An 18,615-nucleotide genomic window follows, 5' to 3' on the forward strand; every position below is an offset into this window, starting at 1 on the left:
TATAGCTGTATTAGTGTGAATGTAGCTGTTTTAATGTGAGTATGGCTGTATTAGTGTGAGTGTGATTGTCAGTCTGAGTGTAGCTGTATTAATGTGAGTGTAGCTGTATTATTGTGAGTGTAGCTGTTTTAATGTGAGTATAGCTGTATTAGTGTGAGTGTAGCTGTATTAATATGAGTGTAACTGTTAATGTGGGTATAACTGTATTAGTGTGAGTGTGGTTGTCAGTCTGAGTGTAGCTGTATTAATTTGAGTGTAGCTGTATTAGTGTGAGTGTGGTTGTCAGTATGAGTGTAGCTGTATTAATTTGAGTGCAGCTGTATTAGTGTGAGTGTAGCTGTATTAGTTTGAATGTAACTGTATTAATATGAGTGTAACTATTAATGTGACTATAGCTGTATTAGTGTGAGCATAGCTTATTTAATGTGAGTTTGGCTGTATAAGTGTGAGTGTGATTGTCAGTCTGAGTGTAGCTGTATTAATATGAGTGTAGCTGTGTTAGTGTGAGTGTAGTTGTATTAGTGTGTGTAGCTGTATTAGTTTGAGTGTAACTGTATTAATATGAGTGTAACTATTAATGTGAGTATAGCTGTATTGGTGTGAGTGTGGCTGTTTTAATGTGAGTGTGATTATCAGTGTGAGTGTAGCTGTATTAATGTGAGTGAAGCTGTGTTAGTGTGAGTGTAGTTGTATTAATGTGAGTGTAGTTGTATTAGTGTGAGTGTAGCTGTATTAATGTGAGTGTAACTATTAACGTGTGACTGTATGTAATGTATGTGACTGTTTTAATACGACTGTATCTGTATTACTGTGAATGTAACTGTATGAATGTGAGTGTGACTATGAATGTGAATGTAACTGTAGTAATCTGAGTGTAACTATTGATGTGAGTGTGACTGTATGAATGTCAGTGTAACTGTATTAATGTGAGTGTAAGTGCGCAGACCATGTTGTGTTTTCGCGGCCTACTTACAGTTCAAAGGCGCGCGGTATGTTAGCGGTCGCCCTGACAACCGGATCAATCAGAACAGTGCACGGTGCAGGACACAGCGTTCACATCAGATGCTTTAGTACTGTACTCTGGTTGTGATAAAAGGCCAGACTCACTTCTGTCATAACAACAACAGCAATAATAATGTTTTATTTTACTGTGTAGTGCATACATACAGATGACTGAATAATAATAATAATAATAATAATAATAGTCACAGTAGTAATGGTAGAGTACAGTTAGTATCATACACTGTGAGAAATGACCCACATCACATGTTATGTTTGTAATAATAATAATAATAATAATATAGTTTTAACTTGACTAAATAATAATTTAATTGTTCTATAATTATAATGGTTGAGGTTTTAATTAAATATATAACAATTGTACATCAGCAGTAATGATAAAATATAATATACAAGTCCAAATTCTTCTTCTTCATCTTCTTCTTCTTCCTGTTATTATTATGGATGACAGTAACATACTGATATCGAAAGCTTGGGTATTACAAGATTCAAACCTGATATTTTTCTTTCAGGACACATTACAGGATTTAACTAGATTCATTTTTTCCCACTGATGTCCCATCCAGCATTTTCTGATATCAACCCAATACTGATACCAATTAGTATACCAATATCAGTATTCCATACTGTTACTATTGCATTATTGTACTAATGTTATAATTATATTACCACTACTGCTGTGACAGTTATTATTATTATTATTATTATTATTAGTATTAGTCTGCAGGCTATTGTAAGAGAACAAAACCATGCTGGAACAAAAAAATCATCTCTGAATAATAAGTGAGTGTTCTCAAATTATTTCTGCAATGTAATAAAAATCGGTATATTCCCTCTACTCTGTCACCCATGCATTGGCTTCCTAGCTTTGTTTGCCACAGATGTGTGTAATATTCAGATTTGTTTGTTGTCATGATAAATTTTATTCCTTTTTTTTGGATGTAGTGCAGATAATTTAGAATACAAATCATTGTAATAGTTGTTGATAGAAGTTTTTCTAACCTTAGTTGTGCATTTTGTCTGTGCATTTAAATATTCTGATACATATTGCTGTAAAAAAAACTTTACGTATTGTTATATAAAATCAGCTGCCCTAACAGTTTTGATATTAAATAAAAACCATTTCAAATGTGAGAGGTAAGAATGTGCTGTACTAATGCTACAGGTGGGTGAAACGGCATATATCATGAAATTTTCACAGTAGACAATATTGTTTTTCTGATGTCTGATAAGTTGGAACAGACAAAAAACAGCAGTGCCACATTCAATTAAGCACTAACAAAAACTATAAATACATTGATTTTTTTATTCGTCATTGTTATATATACAGTTAATCAGGATTAATAATGCTGTCTTTATAATGCAAGATGCAGCTCTTCTGTGTATATTTTGCATATTGTGATGTACAGTAATGACAAATATCACCATATGCCCAGCCCTAACTTGTCCACAGTGAGCCCACCTTCACCATTATGCCAGATTCAGCTATTTAATGCAGCTCCAAGAACAGTGCAGTTCCAGCTAGATGTTTTCAGCACCTCTTTTTTTTTTGGGGGGGGGGGGGGGGGGGGGGTTCTTTGCAGTACTGCTTACTTGCAACACTTTTTGGACAGAGTGTACTGTATGTGAGGTTGCCAGTATTGTCTTTTATTCCAGTGGATGGGAACACACCAGGGTGTTGAATAGCAGGTATCTGTGGTGTTTGAAAGGACCAGGTGAGACTTGGTTTCTTGTCCAGGTACACTCAGCCTCTTTCCTGTAGACTCTGCCCAGTGGGAGTGATTGCTCCTGGGCTATTGGATAGTTTATGATTGCCTTTCTGAGTCAAGGGCATCTCTCACAGCACAGGCGGATGGATGGCACCCAGGATCCTTAATGAGCAATTCTTACTCATAAGGCGTTGGACAAGCCTCAGCACTGGCGTGCAGCAGCCTGAGAGTTTTTTTCTGAGTGAGATGAAATGAAATGAAATTGAATCTCTCCTCTTTTAGTTTTGGGGGTTAGAAATTGTAATTGTTTTTTTCTTTCTTTTTTTTTTTTGTTTTGAATTAATATTAGTTCTGAGCGAGAGTGCTGTTGTGGGACTATACACGTGCCTCCATTAGTCCGCGATGAAACACACTGAAGTATTAAATGAATATGAAATGAAGTGAAATAAAATGAAAGTGATTTTTTTTCCTCCATTATTTTCCCAGTACTTAGTCAAATAAGACCAGCTGCATTGTCGTGTGTGAATTAACTGCATGCGGAGACAGAGATTCACCGCCTTTAACCTGATAATGCCATGACTCAAACACATTCGTACAGTGCATTTGTCTGAATTTGCCACCGCAACAGAGGAATTAGGTTTGGTTGTTATCAAAAGTAGATACACTTTTATTCATTCAGTTATGTGTTTCGCATCGTGTAAGCAAGTGCTCACCGCTAGGACCGCTAGAGGCGAGTCCAAGTCAAGACCGAGGCCTAGACACATGAATCTGAATCAAGACCAAGACTCTGTGGCAGTCAAGTTTGAGACCTGAGATCAGGAGTGGCTGAAACTGAGAGAAGACCAGGACCAGATTAAGGTTTTTCCTGATTAGAAATTTAAAATGAACAAAGGGGATAAAACTGAAATTCATCCGTAGTTCATTCTTTGTGCATGACATATATCGCTGCTGTCGTAACAAAACCTTGTATCTCCATTTTTGTCATTTTCCAGTGTTTTTTTTACATAATTTGAAACTACATTTTCTTCTTTATATTGTTTCAAAGTTTCATGATGAATGGGCCAAAAGAAACAGCCCAAAATTGCTTAGAAATATGTCAGGTTCCGTTGACTTACATTAAAAGTAAAGGTTTTTTTCCTTCGAGGTTTTATATGTGCATATATATATATATATATATATATATATATATATATATATATATATATATATATATAAATTTTGTAAAAAGTTATTTTGGGCAGTTTCTTTTAGTCCATAAAGAGCAACAGGAATTTTCAAAAACTAAAAAAAAAAAAAAATCCACTCAACTGAATATAAACCAAGCAACATACATTTATTTTTAATTATGAAATGAAAACATAGTAATAATAACATTCCAGTCTGCCCTCAGAGGATAATTGAAGTTTGAAACCAATGAGCATTAAAAAACTAATCATACCCACTTAAACCATCATGGAAAGATCAATTAGATCCTCGAGTGGCAGCCAACAGATTTTACTTAAACATGTAGGAAAAGGACTGTTTAAATCTGTTTATCTTCAATAATGATAGTGAAAAAATTTCTAATGACCTCAGATGGAGGCGTTACCCTCGGTTTCCAGAACGCTTTCCAGGTCAGCCTTACCCGAGACAAGAAACAAGAGTCCAAATGATGTTGAGAGATGTGAGACAAGACCAAGAAAGCTAATTTATGCTCCCGGACTCATGAAACCCTAGTATTAGGAAAGACGACATCACCTCTTTGGTACGGCCTGATAGGCCATGCAAGCCCAGGAATTTCAGATATGACGCTTGACCAAAGAGCACCAGCCTCCGTCTTGTGCAGGGCACCATGGGTCCCACCACACACTGACACCCCGTCACGTTTCTAATGGAGATTAATGGGCACGATTGAGTTTCCCATCAGCTCATAAACATTTTGCACCTGTTAGGAAGGACTGTTAAATTACCCTCCTTATAATTGGGAGCAGCCCTGTACAGTCCGTTTAATAGAGCTTTCTAATTCAGACTCTAATTCATCTCATGCGTGTACCCTCACAAATAAGGGCTTCTCTGGAGCAGTACCACTTTTGTTTCCCAAATAACTTTTTTGGTCTGTGGGTCTGTAAAGCAATGGCTCTCAAACTGGTCCACAGGGACACCCAGATTGTCCACTTTTGTGCTGTAAAATTGTGTGCTGCAAGTTAGTTTGGACTGTCTCGGGGTCCCTTAGGACCAAATGCACTGCATAGTGCATTTTTTCCACTTATAACATTTGTGTGGTTTTATGTACTGTAATTAATTTTTACATGATCATTTTCCAACCTCTCTTTATCCCTTAATATTAACCCCTTAATAGGTCACAGCAGCAGGCCTGAAGTTTTATTACACATTTCTATAACCTAAGAATAGCACAGCCAGTTTTCATTGAAGTCACTGTAGTTACTGAATAAAAAACCGTAGTATGTACTAAGGTTGGGATTTTAAGGCGTTAAACAGACCCCTTTTTGTTATGTGCCTGTAAGTCTGATATATGTAAATGAGCTCTGTTCTGATTGGTTAGTGCATAGTGCTCCCTATTCAACTTCAGCATGAATAGGCGGGGCTAAACTACTGTAAGCCGAATAGGCAGGTATATGAAAATGTGTTGGATTTTGTGCCGTCACAAAAACAGTGATGACTGTAGAGTGAATGGTACTTTTTGGAACTTTAACAGTGCTTACATACTATGTCAAGCTCTCCTAGTTAAGAAAACTTTTTTCCCACGAGATTCCATTTTTTGTCATTGTGAGCGTGCAGAACCTCCATACCGATCAAATGTTTTTGCCTAGAACCTTCATTGTAGACTGTGCTCTTTCTCTCACGTCTCCTCTATCCATCAAACTTCAGATGTATTATCCCATTATCACAGTCTGGAAGCGAGCGAGGACGAGAGATGAAGAAAATGATTGGCTAAAGGTGTGGATAAAAGGTGATGAAGCTTAGAAAAAGAGAGGAAATAGAGAGGGCAGAGGGAAGGTGTACTGGGCTTGATCAATGCGTGGAAGGGCTGGCTTGAAGGGGTGATGATCACATGGAACCTATTGGAGTAGTGAGAAGAGAAATAGAAAGGGAAGAACTTAACTAGAGAAAAAGTGAACCAGTGTTAAGCAATAAGAATGAAAAGGGCATGAGAGTAGAAGCAAAGCAGGGCTGAAGATGGCACATCTATGTCGATGGGTTTTGGGATCAGGCCAACATCAGCAGAAAATGCTGGTGTTGATATCAGAGGCGAAAAAAGAATGAGTCCGATCGAATGTTGTAACAAATCTATGCTAAAACGGCATTCAGTCGCATTATGTAAATGGTTTGAATATTATAGCCTTAATTGAGTTTACGGATGCATGATGATATCGGAAAACATATTGGCATCGGCAGATGTTTGCTTCAAAAGAAAAGAAGACTAGCATCAGACAGCTGTTTAGATTTGACCAATATCTCCAATAAGCATTTGAGGAAGTGTATTCTGTACACTGGAGGAACAGACTGTTTAGACGACACTGGGTTACTGTGCTAAAATATACGCATTTCACTGCATTTGTAGCCCTATACAAATAAGTGTTATCTGTTTGTAATGCAAATCCAAGAAGGTCTAGTCTAAAACACTATAAAAAAAGGTATTTTCACTGTCACAGTACTGTAAAATGTAATGCTCAGATGCCCAGTATATTATAACAATATACTACATATGTTATATTCTAACAGTACTGTCATGAATTTACAGAAATAGAATGTAAATTGAGAATAACAGATGATCGCCTTTATTTTACAGACATTTCTGTTATTTTTCTTGTTGCTGTTATCATGATGGCAAAATACTGTATGTCAGAATAACTAGTGGAACAACTGAATTACAGTAAAAGAAATTCTCAGAATTTCTCAGAAATGAAATGACTGTAATTTTACAGATTTTTTCCAAAGCGTGCTTTTACTATGAAGTATTGGTTCCAACTCATTAAAGACTCATTAAATTTTTTTACCATTTCCTTTCCATATTTTTACAGTGCAGTTTCTACATAGTCAAAAATGTATTTTCTTCATTTTACAGAATAAATACTGGATATAGGCTCACAAATCCCATATTGTTGCACCTCTATTTTAAACGTCCCTCTTAAATGAAGAGTTTCAGTTAAGAATAGCTCATTTTAAAGCATAAAAAATATCAGATCGGTACATGTATCCATAAAAGCTTGCTATCATAATATCAATATCAGAAAAAGAAAAGCTAGTGCCGTGCCGTCTCGTGTTAGAGTGTATATGGAAGACAGCCATCAATTACCCTTTTCCCCCTGGGATCAATCCCTCACTCCTTCTGGGTCTCTGGACCGCCTCTTTGGGATTAGCATCCAATTAAGGTCTGATTCCTATCAACCTCATGTCAATCTTAATGAGTTTTAGCACATGACAGTCCCTTTGATCCAGCGAGAGACCTCCAGAGAAGAATCTTTTCAATGTATATGAAGGCTGATGTTTGATGGATGCCGGGAGACATTAATTATTCAGGAGAGAGCATTCCAGTCTTTCTTCCCATATGTGGTGTGCTGTTTTGGAAAATACCATCAAGTTGCTTTTGCTGATTAATGTACCAACCTCAGTTTTTGATCCAGTCTCCTTAGCCTAGTCTAAAACTGCTATGTGCAGAAGCATGCAGTGTTTAAATGAGAATTTGTTAGGATGCTGACTGCAAAGAATTCACCATGGCTCCAGCAAGTGTAGTTATTCAGTGGCCATGCTGTATTCCAGATGTGTCAGTGAGGCAGCGCAAGAGTGAGATTTGTGCTCTTTCGCTTGTGCATTTGAACATTTAACTCAGTTCATTAGAGCTTTTATCCAGCTAATTACACAAGTGCCCTGGCTTGGAGATGGGCGTCTGTTTAAGAGGGACGGACAAACTCCCAGATGGCGTCCCCTCAGGATGAGTTTCTGTCATTCCTGCTTAGAACACCTTGATAAATACAGTGGACATCAGTATTATTGCACTGTCCATGGCCATCAGAGCCTGCTGGAGTATGATTATTTTTGTGTTAGTGTTCATTTCTCACAGTACTGAATATAACAACAATACCATATGTGCCTCTTTGGGTATATTTCTGGATTGTGATTTTTTGCACAGAACCAATGTAGAATGAACTTATTTGGGTCTTTTCTCTGTAGGTTTAAAGATAGACAGACTGGTCCGTTTCGTTGCTCGTATTGAATGACACCCACCCCCTCACCACGTGCTGGCTCAGTGTGTGGTGTCTGTGGCTTCCCACACTGGTCTCCAAGTAGAGCGATCCACACTAACTGAGCTGTACTCACATTAAGAGCCTGTCGAGGATGGAGGGGAGGGGGTTACCAAGGCAATTCAGTCACAGGAGAGCTTTTATCAATGAGCGCTCTGTCTCACCTCAGCAACATCCTAACCGCCATTGTCAACTCAACTGCCCACTCTAAGGAAAGAGAACAACAGTCTGTAGAGATGCCAAAAGACAGCTGATTGGCTGACAATGTGCCGAGCTGTAGCCAATCATGGTGAATGACTGCAGCAGAGAGAGAACCACAGCCCTGGAGAATGTAATAAGCGAAAATGCAAGATCATGAGACAATTTCATCTAGCTTTTGCCAAAAGACATACATCAGTGTATCTGTTCAAATAAATAGAGGGAAAGAAAACAGGTCAGTCAGTTTTGACCAGCTCTCAGTCCTTTCTGTTTGCTCTCAGAGTCTAAGTATGTGATGTAATTGCATCAAATATGGAATACATGGAATTAAATGCAGGTAGAGGTGGGTAATATGATGTTATTGTGATAAATGATGTCACAGGCTTTACTGAGCTTATTGTGTATATTGTCAACATGTTTCATTACAAATTTGTATAATTATTATAATCATTACTTATCCAGCATAATTAGTCCTGTTTAATTGTATTTAGTGCAGGACAATATGTGAAATGTTGGGGAAAAAATCATTGCATTTAAAAGGTATTTATTTATATAGTGTCTTTATTTAAGGCAATAATCAATATAAGAATGTCATTTGACCAGGGGCACACAAACTTTTGCAGGACATCCTGTATTGTGAAAGTATTGTGATATTATATTCTTGCCATATCACCCACCACTACTTGCTGGTCAGCATTGAATTTTGATTACTGATCAACATACAGTGGGGTGGGGGTTAATAGTGGCCCTCGGGACTTCAAAACCAGGTCTTGTCGTTCGTAGCCCAGAGAGGTTGTGTGTGAGTAGGATAATGAGCATGTGCATTGTTGTAAAGCAGTCTGCATATAGTCAGATCCAGAGGCTATTTGGGAGAGGGAGGATATGGAAGCGAATAGGCTGCTTAAACAGCTAATCTGCGTGTGTGGCTCTAGTGAGAAGGGGATAATGCAGAGCTTGGTCAGCTGATATTCTATACAGGGATTTACAAAGAGTACAGCCCAACAGACCTTTTCAGTGCCGTGTTAAGTGAGAGAAGGAATTGTGTGCATATTTTTTTGTTAATGTTTTACAGTATCACCAAGGTATACTTAGCCTGTAGTTTATCAGATAAGGGTTAATTATATGCAAGCAATCTGAAGCTCTTTTGTCTGCATAGTAATTCTCCACTCACGCACCCTCCATCCTTCTTTTTTTGTCCCTTCTCTTTCTCTTGTGCTTTCAGTCTGATGTATGGGAGTACCAGATCCTCCCATCCGGACTCAGAACTGCTCCATCGTCAAGCATACGCCACAGCACACCCCCTGCAGGGCTATGCAACCAATCATCACCCAGGCAGCTCTGGACAGGGTGGAGCGTGGGGTGCAGCTGGCCGGAGTTTAGGTGAGGGACACAAACTTGTTCATTTACCCTGATTAGTAAAATGTACATGTCTGTTTATTATGGGTGCATTAAGACTGTTTACTGACCAGTATAATGATAATCCCTACTCATTTTAGTACGACTGTTCCTTTTCTCACAGGGCTTTCAGGATTGTTTGATGCTGGGTTACACCATGCTAGCTCCTCAGGGCCTGACGCTTCCGTCATGAACCTGATCTCTGCTTTGGAATCCCGAGGTCCACAGCCTCCCCCTTCTGCCTCTTCCCTCCTCTCTCAGTTTCGTACCCCCTCTTGGCAGACTGGTATGTAACTCTGCCACATTCTTTCTTTAGTATTGAGCGTAGAGCTTTGTAATACACTGAGTGCAGTACTTAATTAAACAGCAAACAGATACATATTTACACAGATGCAGTTTTTACCTGTTGATCATTCTGGTTTCTCTGTCTTCCTTTCTGTTGCTGTAGCAATGCATACTCCAGCCCCTGCAGAGCTCTTCATCTCCAGTGCTTTGCCTGGATCTGGCTCCTTCCCTTCTTCCTCAGCCCTGTCAGCGTATCAGCACCCTGCTTCTTTCTCAGGGCGCTCCTTCCCTGGAGTAACCCCATCGCTGTCTCTTCAGGACACGCCCACCTTCAGTCCCACCTCTAATGGCCTCCTGTCACCACACGATCCATTGCTGCACATAAAAACACCTTCCCAGTCCAGCCTTGGCTTTGACCGTCTTCTCTCCTCTCAGAGTGCAGCAGCGGCATATAGAGGGGCTCAGGAGCCCTCCAGTGCTCCTCCACCTCCAGCTCAAGCATCCACATCATCGTCCTCTCGCCACTTACCTCCTCCCCAGTTTAACCTGCTCTCCTCACAACTTCAAGACCAGTCCTCCCAGCTGTACAATGCCTCTGTATTCTCCTCAGCTCCTGCACCTCCACAGCCCCCTACCCCCCAGGAAAGAGCCATTCCCAGGCAAGACAGTGTGATCAAGCACTATCAAAGACCTTCCCCTGCACAGTCCCAGTTGTCCTCCACCACGCCCCATCCCCTACAACATTATCTTAGCTGTGGAGCTTCGGGGTACCAGCAGATCTCCCACCATAGACATGGAGGGGTAAACTGTAGTCCTCTGGGTGACCAGAGCCCATCTTCTGATCCCAAACCTTCACCGCGGTCAGAGCAAATTTACCGCCCCATAATACAGCCCCCATATAGCTCTTCCTCTACATCTTCATCAGCTGCCACAGGAGGTGGTATCGGGAAAACAGGAAAGAGTTCTAGTTCAAGCAGTGGCTACTCGTCCTCTAGCTCTTCTTCATCCAGAACGCCTCACACACCCCCCTCCGCTTCCTCAACTTCTTCCTCCTCCTCCGCTTCATCTAACCCCAGTGCTTCATCTAGCTCCTCCTCTGCCCCTTCAAGACAGCAGCCACCACCGCAGCCTGCACCCCAACCCCCTCCACCACCTCCTCCGCCTCCCCCTGTGTCCTCTTCTGCTGCACAACAACCTCCCCCCAAACCCTGCCTTTCCACATATGGCTCTCCTGTTGCTCCTGTTAAACCCACCTCTGGGCTCCCTGGCCAAACCCCGCCACAGCAACATTCACAATCGTATTCACCAAGTCAGCCCCCATCCTCCCATCTCTCCCAGCCTTATGGAGGATTCAGCTCCCCACAGGCCCAGGATCTGAGCTCTGGTCCTGGAGGGTCAGGAAAAGGGTTTGGAGGTCTTGGAGCAACGGGACGGTCGTTTTCAGCTGAGGTGGTATATGGCTCTGAATCAGGTTATGGTTCTTTACCACCCTCTCTTGGAGGAGCAGGAAGTCCTTCAATGGGCTATGGTGGTCCAGGACATTCACCTGCCCTGATTGGATCTGGCGGGAGTACAGGTACAACAAGTGGTGGTACTGGCTCAGGAGGGGGTAGTTCAGGTGGTGGAGGTGCTGGCAGTAACACTGTTGCAAGTGGTGGAGGTGGAGGATCATACCATCTACCAGATTCCAGCCCATCCCCTTCAAGTAACTCTGGAATTATCCGCCCAGGACTACACTCACCTGCCCCTACTCGCCCTGCACAGTCTCCAGGAGGAACTGGGGGTACCAAATACCTGTCCTCAGTTCTTTCTCCTGCTTTCTTAGCATCTCCACAGGGATATTCAGACACAAGGGCACCACCACCCCAAACACAGTCTTATCATTCAGCACCACCGAAGTCCAAGTCAGAGTCTGATATGCTCAGCATTGATCGATCCCAAGAAGAGGATGAAGAAGATGATGATGATTTTCTAATTCAGCATCTATTGCACTCTCAGAGTCCAGCACCTCCCCCCTCTCAGCACCACACTCAACAACAGCCACCACAGGTTTCTTCCCAACAGCAGCAGCAGCAGTCCCAGACAGTGCCCCAAAGTAGGGAAGGAACAAAGGGGATGTCTGCCTATGAACTAAACAAGGCTTCTGAGGAACGCTACCACCTTCAGAGTGTCATTCGCACGAATAATGCCACCAATAATGTGACTCCTGGTGCTGCAAGTGCCACAGGACTAAGCACTCCTTCAGAGAGTCAGCTGGAGTTGTCTCTTAAGAAGCAGCAGCAAGCAAAAACAGATAGACCAGTGTCTGGAGCTGGGGCAAATGGAGGGCGAGGCGGAATGGATTCACTCTCTCACTCTCATCCCCATGCAGCTCACACTCACCAACATGACTCCCTTGGTTCAGTGGTTCACTATGGGAGAGGGGACCCATATGTCCACCAGACACACCAACATCACTCTTCTCTCACTTCACACACACAGCACTCCCAACATACGCAGCATTCTCACCCACATTCTCTGTCTCACTCCCACATGGAGCTCAAGAAAGCTCCTGATACATCAGAGCTGCCCTTTTTGAGAAAGACCCCAGATTTGCAGCAGAGACAGTCCCAAACTTCTCTTTCGCACATGGATTCACCACCTGACCAGACTCAGCAACCTCAGCAAGCTCACCTTCTCCAGTCTGTTCTTTCTCACACCACACGTAACAAGATAGATATTCAACAGGCCCCCCAGCAACAACCGCACCCTATGAGCCAACATGCTTTGATGGGACCAACTGGAGGTCTTGGGACTACTAGTGGTGGGGGAGTGGAAACCCAGCCACAGGCCTCTCAGCTTCAGCTACAGCTTCAATCCCAGGCTATGGAGGCCCATTATGGACATGAAGCACAGCGAAACCAAAGTCAGTCAAGTCAAAATTCTGTCTCGCAGCTAGACATGCTTGAACGGTCGCTCTCAAGGACAAACAGCCGTGAAGGTTCAGGGTCCACTGAGAGGATTGTTGGTGGAGATGGTGGTACCAGCGAACATCATAGACCACAACAGCAACAACAACAGCTGCAGCAGCAGCAGCAGCACAGGATGCCTTCACACCACCAGTCTCATCATCCTCAACAAACACCTTCAGAGCTTGATTTCCTGAATGAGCCGAATTTAAGCATGTCAACTCAGACTCATCTGCACCATATGACTTCACACCATGCACACCCTCATGCCCACCACCAGCCACAGCCCCACCCTCATCACCAGCACTCTCACCAGCACTCTCATCACATGCCAACCAATTCTGCCTCTCTGCAGCCCCAGGCCCAGCCCAGGGAACCAGAGCCCCAGCTTGCCCAGACACAACTAGATCAGCTCAAGGAGCACCAGTTTGACACAGGAAGTCCTGTAGGGAAACAAACTCAGAATCAGGGACAGAGCCAGCAGCAACAGCAGAGGTTTGTGCCTCTGACCTCCATCTGTTTCCCTGACTCTCTTCTCCAAGATGAAGATCGGTCATTTTTCCCAGGAATGGAGGACATGTTCTGCTCTGAGGATTATAAGTCAAGTTGTACAGGAGGAGGTGGTGCAGGCCAAGGAGATCAGGATATGGTGTCTGAGGGGCGTGTAAATGTTCAAGATGGAATAGAATCAGTTAAAACAGGTGGAGGGGCAGGTGGATATGACATGATGGGTCACCATGGTGACCAAGGTTATGGGCAGTACTGTCACAGTCTTTCTGAAACTGGCAATGGCACCATGCATCTAGATTTAGACTCTCTGAAAACCCATGAACTCCCATCCACTGTGAACACAGAGCAACTGGGCCTGATCCAGTCTCAGACTCCAGGCATTGGAATGGGTGGGACAGGGTCTGGTGTAGATGGAACAGGGAACAAAATGATGGGAACTTCAGGTGTAGGAAGTGGGTCTGGAACAAGTGGGCTGACCTCACCCATCTTTTGTTCCTCTAGACCCAAAAAACTACTAAAGACCAGCTCCTTCCACCTTCTGAAACAGCGAAGGGACCCCAACTCCCAGCCACAGGCCAAGAAAACATATGCCCAAGAATATGAATTTGAGGATGATGAGGACAAAGCAGATGTCCCTGCTGACATACGACTAAACAGTAGGCGACTCCCAGATTTACTTCCTGACCTGGTGTCAAGTTGCCGAAAGTCCAGTGGCGGTTCAGGGGTTGGTAGCCTAAGTCCCCTAATGAGTGACTTGGATTTCTGCCACCCCTCAGGGTACCCGTCTCTTGGACCACCTCCACAACTTCTTCCACATGAAGGCCCAAAGAAGAGGGGTAGAAAGCCCACCAAACCCAAAAGAGAAGGCCCTCCCAGGCCCAGGGGTAGACCCCGTATTCGTCCACTACCAGAACCTCCATACTGTAGAGGCCTGATGGGACCTGGTACTGGTGAAACCCGAAGGGGCCGTGGTCGAGGAAGGGGTCGTGGCAGGAAAGACGATCTTATGCTGGAAATGCACAGAGACATGAACAAAGGACAAAATTACCATCAACAACCTCATCAACAAGCACCTCATCTCCATCACCAACAACAGCAACTCCAACAACAGCAACATCAACAACAACACTTACAGCAACATATGCACCACCACCCACAGCCACAGCAGCATCTCCAACCCCAGCAGCAACACATGCACCAACAACAGCACCTACATGCACAACACCATCAGCAACATCTACATCAACAGCAGCAACATCATCAACAGCAGCCACAGCACCAACATCAACAACATCCCCAACATCAGCCTCAACAACAGTATCAGGAACCTATCAAACCAATTAAGGTGAGTGAAAGAGGTATGATAAACATGTGGAATATGACAATGCTTTATTTTTGAATACTGATACTGGATATACTGAATACTGGTATAAATTTATATAAATAATGTATTGTAAGTCTTCAGATCTGCAATCATTATTTATCCCTCTTAGATCAAGCTCCCTCTTCCCTCCATGCCTTCATCTGAGTCCCTCTTGAGGACAGATTCCTTGTCAAGCACAGATCCAGTTCTGTCTGATGGCTCAGTAGGATCTGCTCCATCTCTAGGCCTGAGCCCTGGGCCCACATCTGCACTGGATATGAACAGGGCTGACATGAACCGTGTTCAGGAAAAGATGAAACAGAAGGACCAAGAGGTACATAAAATGGAGCGGGATACAGTATCTTTTATTTTCTTAATTTGAATTTTATTTTTATGTCGCTGAAAGATACCCATGCACTGTTTCTTTTTTTCTGATAAGACTTTTTAATATTTTGTTGCTCAGGGTATATCAAAGGGAAATAATGCTTCTGATTACTAGTAAGGACAATGAAAATCTTTATATTATATTAGATTATATATGTATATTATATCTTCTCAATAACCAATAATTATAAGAATGAATTTACCTGTCTTAGCATGCCAACAAACTCACTGTATTAGGAAAACGACTTGATATTGTTAATTGTTATCCAAAATTTAAGATATTAAATTTTTTGGGATACAAATATGTGTGTGTGTGTGTGTGTGTGTGTGTGTGTGTGTGTGTGTGTGTATCATAGCAAGGGGATAAATTTACATGTTTAACAGCTAAATATTCAAGTGCATTAAAACTGAAAATTCTTTTTGACATTTATAAGGTTGAGTCAGGCTGAAAAGTAATTTGTCCTCTCATCTTTACAACAAAATGTCATTATCTCTGCCTATTTTTGACAAAAAATTCTCTAAAAATATAGAAATATATGAAGCACATACAAAAAGTGTTTAATTCAGTGTGCAGATTTTTCAGAGCCCAAAGATGCTGAAACTTTAATCAAATGGTCCCTTTCTGTATGCCTTTGTGTAAAATTGTACTTGTGAAATTGCTCTTGTTGCCTCAGCAACAGGTAACCTCAGAAGAGAAGGAAGGAAAAAGAAACGGAGGGTGTAATATGTAGATATCTTTAGTTATTGAATATGTAATGTGAAGATGTCTGTGGTTTCTCCACAGATGTCCTGGGAGAGGGACATGGAAGAAGACCTGACCCCAGAGGCCTGGGCTACCATGCAAAAGCTATCCAGCTCAGTAAGACACTTGATCAAACACTCATTGAGTATTTCATGATTCATTAATAAAGGCACAGTTGTGCATATGGAATATCATGATGCATGGAATAATTTAGCAAGAATGTCATAAAAATGTAACTGCTTCTTTTGAATGTAACAGAATGTTGCCAGTATTTGAAAAATGAAGAAAACCGCATATGTCTCCTCCACATTTATTTCAGAGGGAATGCATTGTCCTCAGTGTGCTTGTGCATTTAGTTCCACTAGAGGGAGTAGTATGAGTCTGAGATGATTGACAGACTACCGTGATGGCTCTGTCCTTAAAAAATGCAATAAAAGAAAGGGAGAGAGCTGGCTGTTGCCAGGGTAGCTGTTGCCACGGTTACCCATTCATAGTAACCGTCATCCAGCCCCCCTGCTGTTCAGCAAGGTGTACTACCTCCCCCTTAGACACACCTAACATAGAGAGAGAGAATTGAAAAAAGAAAATCAGATACAAAAAAACATTTCTGGTTATTTTAAACTTCAATTTTCAAACTACTTGAATTTCCAGTTTACCTCAGACATCTCTTCATTTTCTGTTCTGTTATGTCTGTTATTATTATTCCTCTCATTTGCATATATATATATATATATATATATATATATATATATATATATATATATATATATATATATATGTATATTTATCAACGTACTACACACACACACACGCACACACACATTTGTGTTTCCCCTAATTTCATTCTTTCCCCCTTCTTTTAGGCTGATGAGAAACCCCCAGAGCTGAAGTCTGGTTTCATAACTTCTTTCTTGGATTTCTTGAAAACGGAGAAGAAGCAGTCAGGCCCTGTTGTCCCTTCCATGGACGGCTCTGCCCCTACAGATGACCCATCGGTCAAAGGCGGGATACGTCCATTATCCCCACCTCCGCCTCCTCCACCACCGCCGCCTCCCCCACCGTTCGGAGAAAGCGAGGGTGAGGGGGGTCTGGCCCTTAGCAACTGCCCATCACCATGCAAGCGCCTGGACGAGGAGCTTAAGAGGAACCTGGAGACACTGCCCTCATTCTCCTCTGATGAGGAAGACTCTGTGAGCAAGAACCAGGACCTGCAGAAAAGCATCTCCTCTGCCATCTCTGCACTCTACGACACGCCCCACAGTCTGGCAGCGGTCCCACCTCCTCCCACTCCATCCCCGCCCACTCCACAGGACCCGCCCCTTGACACGCCTCCCCCGCCTCCTCATTCAGAACCTCTCCTTCACTCACACAGCGAGCAAGAACACGAAACAGAAGCCTCCATATCACCCCCTGATGTGGATCCTCACACACATTTGGAGAGCGTACAGACGCCTCACGCTCTGGAGGAAGAGGGACACCTGCAGGACCAAGAGCAGGAGGAGCTGGAGGAGGTGGAGCCAGAAAGTTCACAGCAAGAAGAAAATGAGGAAGATGAGATGGAGGAAGACAGAACAGAAGAAGAGAATGTCGTGCAGAGGGAAGGAGAGGAGAGAGAGGGGGACGAGGAAGAGGAGGAGGAGGAGACGACAGAGTATGATATGCTGGGTGCTCCCAAGGGTGAAGGTGAGTGAGGCAGCATGTGCATACATGCTTCTTCATCAATTTCTGCATCATTCATTTGTTGAAATGGATACTTAAGTAATTCAGAGAATTTTGATGTGAAAGGGTGCACTGAAACTCACCAACTCAGATTTATTTGAGACGACTGTCCGCACTGTTATAGTAAGTGATCAGTTCAGATTTGTGTGTACAAACATCACTAACTTATCTGCATGGGTTTCTATGGTAACAACATAGGCGTCAGTAACTACGTAACTACACTTTAGCTGCAGATTTCAAACATGGATGCAAGAGAGATGTAGGTGCATCATCTTGCCCTCCAAACTCTTCAAAATCCTCTGGCAAGCCAATGGCCTAATCTTTGGTGCTCTTCTTGAGTTCTGTTTGTCGTTCTGCTAGTGACAATCTCATGTCAACCACCTCCAAATGTGGTTTGGATCCAATTTGCAAAATTAGATTTTATGTGATGTTTTTTCCTGTCCAGGCCATCAAAAATCAATCTGGATACAATCTGGAAATGCCAAAAATTTGGGCAGTCAGTTTGAGCACAGCATACGTGTATAGAATAATAGACATAGCTATAGATGCTTCTAAACTGACAGAGAAAGCTCTGCAGCACTGATAATGAAGTAATACTGAAATTAATATCTAGAATGTCTCATATTTTACAAGTGAAAAATGGTACTAAAGTGTCACTGGGGCAGTACCACTCTTGTTACTGGTGTGGTACCGCTTTTGTCTCTGGGATGGTACTCCTCAAGGCTACATCTCCAATACCTTTAGTTATGAAACATACTTTTACCTAATCTATTACAGTTATATTTTTGAGTTGTATTGACTCCACTGTCCCTGTCTTGTCTCAAAGCTTTCTGTTTTATTGTTCTGTCTTAAAACATTTGGTTATGAAAAGGTACAAATACGAACTTTTCACCTGGGAAAAACTTATTTAAGGTACACAGTTGGATCTTAAAATCACTGTTGTACCTTTAAGGGAACATGTACATTTGTGCCTTGATGAACGAAAAATGTACCTGCACAGAACACAGTGTATCATATATCTGAACACTTTGCATTCAGCTTTAACTCCTTTTTCTTTCCCTCTCTTCTCTTGTATTTACCCACTCCTTCCCTCCCTCAC

The 18,615-nt window shown here is 42.3% G+C and overlaps 1 protein-coding gene across 1 annotated transcript in view; it reads left to right on the forward strand.

The window, feature by feature from the left end:
- Positions 1–18,615, forward strand: part of prr12b (proline rich 12b) — a 36,261-nt gene that overhangs the window by 3,209 nt on the left and 14,437 nt on the right. The window contains exons 2-7 of the mRNA XM_037544636.1: positions 9,393–9,550; positions 9,690–9,851; positions 10,014–14,653; positions 14,802–15,005; positions 15,840–15,914; positions 16,661–17,480. Coding sequence (XP_037400533.1) covers positions 9,393–9,550; positions 9,690–9,851; positions 10,014–14,653; positions 14,802–15,005; positions 15,840–15,914; positions 16,661–17,480 — 6,059 coding nt within the window. The remainder of the gene's footprint in view (positions 1–9,392; positions 9,551–9,689; positions 9,852–10,013; positions 14,654–14,801; positions 15,006–15,839; positions 15,915–16,660; positions 17,481–18,615) is intronic.

The sequence above is a fragment of the Pygocentrus nattereri genome, chromosome 14 (genome assembly GCF_015220715.1).
Source record: "Pygocentrus nattereri isolate fPygNat1 chromosome 14, fPygNat1.pri, whole genome shotgun sequence".
NCBI lineage: Eukaryota > Metazoa > Chordata > Actinopteri > Characiformes > Serrasalmidae > Pygocentrus > Pygocentrus nattereri.